Here is a 9,562-nt window from a genome sequence, read left to right on the forward strand (position 1 = left end):
CTATGTGTACTGAGAGTACACATAGAAATCACAATATTGTGATGCATCAAATGAACAAATCCACAAGGGCCGTGACGAGGGTTCGAAGCTACGTTTAAGGCAGCGTCACGGGATCCTCACAGACGCAGGTTCGAATCCTCGTGGATTTGGTCATACTGAGAGTATGACGCCGGGTTTAACATAGCGCAGACAACATTACGTGTTTCAGACCTGTTTTGAAATTTTGCGTTATTGGAAAGCAATGAACAGAAGGAACCCCGCAACGAAGCAGAGCGGCTAACGTTGGTTTAAGGCTTCAGCTACTAACGCAAGTGCTATCGGTTATTTGGCCTTTTATTAAATGTTTCACTTACGCTTGCTCTCATCAATTCATACAACTGGTTAGAAATGTTAAAAAAGAGATAAGGAAAGCAAAAAGAAACTATAAAGTTCGCATAGCAGGGCAAGCAAAGACAAATCCTAAAGGGTTTTTTTCAGTTATATCGTACTAAGACTAGGGAAAGGATAGGTCCATTAAAAACTGAGACAGGTCAAATAACAGATAGTGATGAAGAGATGAGTAGTATTTTTAATAAATATTTTGTATCTGTATTTACTAAATAGGAACTTAACAATATGCCTTCAGCCGAACAAGTCTATGTGGGTGGGGACGAGGACAGGTTGACGAGTTTAGCAGTTACCAGGGAGGATGTTCTTAAACAAATAGTAAAACTCAAACCAAACAAATCCCCAGGGCCGGATGAAGTGTTTGCCAGGGTGCTTAAAGAATGCAAAGAGGAGCTTTGTGACCCACTGTCAACCATATTTAATAAATCAATAGAGTCAGGCAGAGTGCCAGAGTTTTGGAAAGTTGCTAATGTGATACCAGTTTTTAAGAAAGGAGATAGATCACTTGCGTCTAACTATCGACCAATTAGCCTAACGTCTATTGTGGGAAAGTTACTCGAATCTATAACAGCAAATAAAATTCGTCTTCATCTTGAAAAACATAAATTAATAATTGAGTCGCAACATGGTTTTATAAATGGCCGTTCATGTTTAACAAATTTGTTATCTTTTTATTCTAGCATTGTTGAGGCAGTTGATAGTGGTAAGGATTGCGATGTTGTGTACCTTGACTTTAGCAAAGCTTTTGATACAGTGCCACATGAAAGACTGATTAAAAAGTTAGAGTCTCATGGTATTGGGGGTGCTATATTAAGCTGGATTAGAGCATGGCTATACCAAAGGAAACAGAGAGTTAGTATAAATGGAGTCAAGTCAGAGTGGGAAAATGTTGTAAGTGGGGTGCCTCAGGGCTCTGTCCTGGGACCTCTGTTGTTTATAATATATATAAATGATTTAGATTCAGGTTTAAATAGCAACATTTGCAAATTTGCCGATGATACGAAAATCGGTAGGGAAGTTAATTCGGAGGAGGACTCACTATCACTTCAAGTTGATCTAGATAGGGTTTTGAAATGGTCGAAGGATTGGCAGATGCAGTTTAATGCTGATAAATGTAAAGTTCTGAGGTTAGGTAATGATGATAGGGTTACAAGATACGAGCTAGATGGTGTTGAGATTGCGAAGTCGAATTGCGAAAGGGATCTGGGAGTTATGATTAGCAAGAATTTAAAACAAAAGGATCAATGCATAAATGTTCGTAATAAGGCAAATCGGACACTTGGATTTATTAATCGCAGCGTTAGTAACAAGACACCTGGTGTGGTTCTCATCTTGCTCTAGTTAGGCCCCATTTAGATTATACAGTTCAGTTTTGGTCGCCATATTATAGAATGGATATAAATTCACTTGAACGTGTCCAGCGTAGGATGACTAAGTTAATTCCCCAAATTAGAAATCTTTCATATGAAGAAAGATTAACAAAGCTTAAGTTGCATTCACTGGAAAGGCGAAGAGTTAGGGGTGACATGATAGAGGTTTACAAGTGGGTGAATGGACATAACAAAGGGGATATTAATAGGGTATTAAAAGTATCAACACAAGACAGAACACGAAACAATGGGTATAAATTGGATAAGTTTAGATTTAGGAAAGACTTGGGTAAATACTGGTTCAGTAACAGGGTTGTTGATTTGTGGAACCAATTGCCGCGTAACATTGTGGAGGTGGGGTCCCTCGATTGTTTCAAGCATGGGTTGGACATGTATATGAGTGGGATTGGGTGGATATAAATAGGAGCTGCCTCGTATGGGCCAACAGGCCTTCTGCAGTTGCCTTTGTTCTTATGTTCTTATTTTAAGACACTTTAAGACGCACTCTAAGTACTTACCAGCGGAGTGTTTGTTCTTAAAGTGCGTTCGACATTTTTTTTGTAAATTGGCCAAAACACGTATTTTTTTCCCCCTGCAACAACCCGCCAAACACACGACGAAGCTACGACGTTGCTACAACTTTTGAACAAGTTTTAACAACATCTAACAAGTTGTAACAACACCTAACAAGTTGTAACAACCATTATAGCAAGTTGTAAGAACGTTTTAATACGTCGTAAAAACGTGATAACAACATGTAAATCTTCTTTTACAAGTTGTAACAAGCGGAAAATAGGAACAGTTGCGTTGTTTGCAAGGTTGTCACTCATTGTCTGCAAGACTAATTCTCTGGCCTCACGTTATCTAGTGCAATGACTTCTGACCTATTTCGCTATCGTGTCTACGATAGCGAGTTCCCTTTTACAACCTACTCCTTTAATTTGACTGGACTATGATAAGTCCCGAAGACCCTCGTTCTCATATCTGTTATCGGGGACAGGAAGCCTCCACTTTGTCTTAATTTGGTCTCTCCCAGACTGGCATATTAACTTTTCGGATGATGCAATCCACACCTGTTGTGTGTGTGCCTATTTACTGCTAGGTGAACAGGGGCAAAGAGGTTCGAGGATTCGAGCCCAATCGTTTTCTGTCCTGCGCGAGGACTAAACCCAGATCCATCGATTGCGGGTCAAGGATGTAGACCACTAAACCAAAGGGCAATATAGTCATTCATGCTCAGCGAAAAAAAAAGAAAATATTTTTCCTGCGCAAAAGCCAAAAAGTCACATCAAATTTGGGCTGTTTGGGGCATCTAACAGCCTGAGGGGCTGTTTGACACAGCCGAGACGTGGGGGCTGATCTCCAGTTTCTCCTCAACTTTCACTACTCCTTCCAGTTTGCTCACAACTTTAGCAATCTTGAGATATCCAAGTTGATATCTTCGCTTGTACACATACACTGCAGCCAGAATTGATTTTGTTTATATATATATATATATATATATATATATATATATATATATATATATATATATATATATATATATATATATATATATATATATATATATATAAGAATAACCACATATGAAAAATAGAAAATGCTTAACGCGTTTTCGGCTAATTCGCCTTCATCAGAGCAAAGTAGAATGAAGATAAGATTGCTGATCAGACCTTTATATCCGCCTGGGCAGATCACCTGACCACCAAAAATAAGTGGAGGAAAGGAATTATAAGAAAGAAGGTAACTGCAGAAGGCCTATTGGCCCATACAAGGCAGCTCCTATTAATATCTCCAAGTGCCATACGTGTTTAAATGATTGCTATATTGTTTTGACGTCAATATATATATATATATATATATATATATATATATATATATATATATATATATATATATATATATATATATATATATATATAATCCAGAAAGCACAACTACCTTCCAGTAGCTGGCATAACTAGTATGCTTTAACCCACTACGCCATCAGACCTTACAAAAGAAGTAGATAGTTCGAGATATATATATCTCGAACTATCTACTTCTTTTGTAAGGTCTGATGGCGTAGTGGGTTAAAGCATACTAGTTATGCCAGCTACTGGAAGGTAGTTGTGCTTTCTGGGTTCGAGTCCCACTGGTGGGTGTTGTCCAAAGATTGTTTATCTTCACTTGTGGTTTATGCAAGTATAGGCTTATATATATATATATATATATATATATATATATATATATATATATATATATATATATATATATATTCTCTAATACACATGTCATTTAAGACAACAGCATTGTGACTATTATTAATTTTATTTGGGATATTTTCCATTCTACACAAATATCTTCTACCACCTGAAGGGTAAAGAAACACAAGATCACTTAATCTTTCCATTTTTATTATTTCGACGTTTCGTAAGCAATGTGACATCTTCAGGAGTTGTGTTGCATTAACACAACAATACAGAACTTATAGGCTTGATTGACAAAGATTAAGCCACCCAAGAGGTGGTACGGACATGAATAGCCCGTAAGAACTTACAATGTTGTTGTTGTTTAAGATTTAGCTCCTAGGAACAAAAAGTTCCAAGTAGCACGGGCTATGGTGAGCCCCGTAGTGGACTTACCTGGCACAGGAGCGGGGCTGTAACTTGTTTTTTTCTTATCTGTCCATCAGTGTAGATCTTACATATTTCCTCTGGACCAATCAGCTCACCCTACAATCATTATCACAATCCCCTCTCCCTACAATCACTATCACAATCACCTCACCTTTCGCCACTCTCTACGAATAAGGAAGAAATACTGATGTTCCTTGCAATAAAATAGAATACAACAATACAATACGTTCTCATATTGCGTGACGTGTACGGCACATGTAGTCCAGTACAGAGGAGAAGAGAGAGACACGAGGAAATAGAAAGTCAGTGACAGGAAAATAAGAGAGAGAGAGAGAGAGAGAGAGAGAGAGAGAGAGAGAGAGAGAGAGAGAGAGAGAGAGAGAGAGAGAGAGAGAGAGAGAGAGAGAGAGAATGGCTAAAAACTTGGGTTCGAGTCCATTGCCCTGCTCCAAAGACTTTCTAGTATGAACTTTGTTTTATTTTGTCTTGTTTTTTGATCATGAGTCACACTGATGGTCGTTCTTAGAACAGTCGTGGGGGTGTTGGGGGGGGGGGGGTGTAGGGGGGGGGCACAGTCACACTTCCGGTTGTTCTTGTTTCAACAGTCGTTAAAGTCAGGGGCGTTAACTGTTGCCATTAGAGCGGCTGAATAACTTCACAGTCAATAACGCAATTGAAATCTGTTTCAGAAAATATCCAGACTATATTGAGCTTCCTAACTGTTCAGTTTTATCAACATAAAATCAAATATATACTTTGATGTTCTTCAAGCGGATGTTCAATTCGTTACTTAACAATTTCGGAAGTTATTGACTAAAATACACTTATAAATAAATAACAGAAACAAATGCAAACTTTTTTTTAAGTGATATTTTTCGTTGAATAACTTTATTTTATTAACAAATCCAGTATAAGAATTTCATGTTGAGGGGCTTGACGGCTGACCCGACAGCGCTCGGGATTCGTAGTCGTAAGGTTTTGGGTTCGATCCCCGGCGGAGGCGGAAACAAATGGTCAGAGTTTCTTTCACCCTGATACATCTGTTCACCTAGCAGTAAATAGGGTACCTGGGAGCTAAACAACTGCTACGGGCTGCTTCCTGGGGGATGTGTAAGAAAAAGGAGGCCTGGTCGAGGACCGGACCGCGGGGACGCTAAGCCCCGAAATCATCTCAAGATAATAAAAATAACCTCAAGATAATAAAAAGATAACCTCAAGATAATAAAAAGATAACCTCAAGATAATAAAAATAACCTCAAGATAATAAAAAGATAACCTCAAGATAATAAAAAGATAACCTCAAGATAATAAAAAGATAACCTCAAGATAATAAAAATAACCTCAAGATAATAAAAAGATAACCTCAAGATAATAAAAAGATAACCTCAAGATAATAAAAATAACCTCAAGATAATAAAAAGATAACCTCAAGATAATAAAAAGATAACCTCAAGATAATAAAAATAACCTCAAGATAATAAAAATAACCTCAAGATAATAAAAAGATAACCTCAAGATAATAAAAAGATAACCTCAAGATAATAAAAATAACCTCAAGATAATAAAAATAACCTCAAGATAATAAAAAGATAACCTCAAGATAATAAAAATAACCTCAAGATAATAAAAATAACCTCAAGATAATAAAAAGATAACCTCAAGATAATAAAAAAAGGGTTGTTGCCTAATTTCACTGCACCCACTTCCTTCAATATGGATAGGGGAGTTACCTTGGAAGGGAAGGGAACTATCAGGTTGTTCTTGTTTTAGATTCAGCTACTTAGAACAAAAGTTCCAAAGTAGCACGGGCTATGGTGATCCCGTGGTAGACTTACCTGGCACAGGAGCGGTGCACCAACTATCAGGAAAAAACACCAAACCATTACGACTATATAGCACTGGGAAGGAACCAGGATAAGGATTTGGGATGGGACGGAGGGAAAGGAATGGTGCCCAACCACTTGATGGACGGTCGGGGGATTGAACCTCCTCCCCTCCCCCGCCCCCCCTAAAAAAAAGCCTACTGCAATACTCCATAATAATTATTGATGGTTATTGGTGTTTTACAGGCCATATAGGCTAACGAGCTTGTTACCCAAACCTAAACTGCCTTCCGTGCTGATGCTATGGATTCTATTCGGCAGATTCCACGACCCAGCCTCGTCCCCTAAGGCAAAATTGCTGTCGCTAATTGCCAACTCCAATTACTCTTATTTCTTTATCTCCTGAACTTTTAGAATAGTAATTAGCAATCTGTATGCATCCCTTAGCAAATAGTGTTGACATTTATGACCATTTTTGTCAGCAATTATCAGATTTGTTTTACTAATGGTTAAATTTAGTCATAATAAAGCAATATTATTTAAATAAATATAGAAGTATTGAAATCTACTATCGAAGATCCAAAAATATTTTTTACTGTTTACCATATATGTTAGTTTCTTCTAACTCAGCTATAAAAGTAAAAAAACGAACATTTATGTATTATTTCAGTTCGATTTCAATTATATTCCTAACAGATGTTTCAAAAGTTCCTACATTCATCTTTTTACACAAAGTTTCCCATCATTGCAATACATATGCAAAGGGAAGGGGAAGGGGGGAATGGAATATATATATGGGGCAATACATTTTCCTGTTCGGCTGTAGCCACTGATATATGTATGAAAACAAATAGTTTTAGGGTGTATTGATGCCTGTGTTGACGTTACATTGTTCTCTCTCTCTCTCTCTCTCTCTCTCTCTCTCTCTCTCTCTCTCTCTCTCTCTCTCTCTCTCTCTCTCTCTCTCTCTCTCTCTCTCTCTCTGTCTCTCTCTCTCTCTCTCTCTCTCTCTCTCTCTCTCTGTCTCTCTGTCTCTCTGTCTCTCTCTCTCTCTCTCTCTCTCTCTCTCTCTCTCTCTCTCTCTCTCTCTCTCTCTCTCTCTCTCTCTCTCTCTCTCTCTCTCTCTCTCTCTCTCTCTCTCTCTCTCTCTCTCTCTCTCTCTCTCTCTCTCTCTCTCTCTCTCTCTCTCTCTCTCTCTCTCTCTCTCTCTCTCTCTCTCTCTCTCTCTCTCTCTCTCTCTCTCTTTTATCACCACTGTGATGTAAATGTTTCGTTAAAATCTCTTCAGACCGTCAAATTCATTGTAGCTTTGAAATTCATTAGGGCCCAAGAGCTAAAACCCACTTCTGTGGACACGATTAGGCGAGTTCACATTGGTTCAGACTCATTGCCACCAGTAACAGAAAGTCAGGACAGAGAAGGCTGGGCAGGCTTCAAATTGAAAGATTATCAAAAAGTCTTTTTTACTCGGTTCCACAAAACGGAACCGTCAGAGTAGACCTGAGTAGACTTGAGAAGCTCGAGGGTTAAACAGAAAGTACTCCCTCGTCTGTAAACGGGTTGGAAATGAGACCACCAACAGAACACCTTACGCACTAAAGGCAAAACAATTCACTAAAACAACTAAGGCCAAGAACTAGTAATAGATATGAGGCCAATTTTTTTCCCAGAGAATGGCAAAAGCATATGCTAACCTAGCGAACATTATTAGAACAGCCATACATTCAGAAGACTGACCACCACATACGTGAGACCAGTCTTTGAATATGCAGCCTTCTTTTTCGAACCCAATCTTATAGAAACTATATGAAAACGAAGCAATGACGAAAGGTTTGTTCTAGACACAACATTTTGGTTACTGTTATGTAAGTACTCTATACTAAAATTGGTTACAGTGATTAGGGGATAGTGTGTATGGGCGGAAGGGAATTATCAGGGGAAAGCGCTAAGCCATTACGACTATATAGCACAGGGAAGGGGTCAGGATAAGGATTTGGGATGGGACGGGGGAAAGAAATGGTGCCCAACCATTTGGTGGACGGTCGGGGATTGAACGCGGACCTGCATGAAGTGAGACCGTCGCTCTACCGTCCACCCCAAGTGGTTGGGCGTGGCGGAGATGAAGGTGATTTTTAGGTAAATGTTGAAAATGAGTGAAATGGCAAGGGAGGTCATGAATTATGTTACACATGTATATTCATATGTGCAACCTTTTTTGAATGTACATAAAATGGGGGTCGTCTAAAGGTATATGTAGACAGAGAGAGTAATCAGAGGAAAGTTTGATAAGAGCAGGAACAGGTGTCAACAGATCGAGATGCAGATGAGAAGCAAGCAAGATGATACATCTTAGCTGTGACTGAAGAAGCAAGATGATACATCTTAGCTGTGACTGAAGAAGCAAGATGATACATCTTAGCTGTGACTGAAGAAGCAAGATGATACATCTTAGCTGTGACTGAAGAAGCAAGATGATACATCTTAGCTGTGACTGAAGAAGCAAGATGATACATCTTAGCTGTGACTGAAGAAGTAAGATGATACATCTTAGCTGTGACTGAAGAAGCAAGATGATACATCTTAGCTGTGACTGAAGAAGCAAGATGATACATCTTAGCTGTGACTGAAGAAGTAAGATGAGGCATCTTAGCTGTGACTGAAGAAGCAAGATGATACATCTTAGCTGTGACTGAAGAAGCAAGATGAGGCATCTTAGCTGTGACTGAAGAAGCAAGATGATACATCTTAGCTGTGACTGAAGAAGTAAGATGAGGCATCTTAGCTGTGACTGAAGAAGCAAGATGATACATCTTAGCTGTGACTGAAGAAGCAAGATGAGGCATCTTAGCTGTGACTGAAGAAGCAAGATGATACATCTTAGCTGTGACTGAAGAAGCAAAATGAAAGCATCGCAAAAAAAGATGTTATTGAGCAGGAAGCAAAATAAGAAATATCACTCCCATCTTCAAAGCTCATCCTGAGAATGAGAAAGTTGAAGGTAATCCTTAAATACTTCCTGGTCAAAGTTTTCCTCGAGACACAGCCCGTTAACGAACAGTCTCGTTCGAGTTACGTTAAAACGAAGTCATTAGCTCTCACTTTTCTTTCTTAAACACGAACAAACTTCTCATAAATGGGCACACATTAACGACTCCCTTTCTTTGTTAACTTTCTCCAAGATTCTGCCATCACAAAACAAGTCTCTGAATGCCTTAAAAAAGCCCATTGATTTGATTGATATTAATTACTTTCAGAATCATATTTTTAAAAGGCAGAATAAGTTCCAAAATATATTTTAGAAACAAAAGATTTTTTGGTGTCTTAATACCTTATTTTATGTTCTGTTAAGTCTCTAGATGTTATC

At 38.5% G+C, this 9,562-nt stretch overlaps 1 protein-coding gene across 1 annotated transcript; it reads right to left on the bottom strand.

Moving 5' to 3' along the window:
- Window positions 1-8,468: 8,468 nt before the first annotated feature.
- LOC138368819 (MICAL-like protein 2) lies at window positions 8,469-9,074 on the bottom strand. Its single transcript, XM_069331518.1, has one exon. It carries the CDS (start codon window positions 9,072-9,074, stop codon window positions 8,469-8,471), a length of 606 nt encoding a protein of 201 aa, XP_069187619.1.
- Window positions 9,075-9,562: the final 488 nt, after the last annotated feature.

The sequence above is a fragment of the Procambarus clarkii genome, chromosome 26 (genome assembly GCF_040958095.1).
Source record: "Procambarus clarkii isolate CNS0578487 chromosome 26, FALCON_Pclarkii_2.0, whole genome shotgun sequence".
Classification (NCBI taxonomy): domain Eukaryota; kingdom Metazoa; phylum Arthropoda; class Malacostraca; order Decapoda; family Cambaridae; genus Procambarus; species Procambarus clarkii.

Excerpts from the sequence above, each read along its gene's own strand:
- LOC138368819 (XM_069331518.1), bottom strand. The coding sequence starts at position 9,074 with ATGTATCATCTTGCTTCTTCAGTCACAGCTAAGATGCCTCATCTTGCT.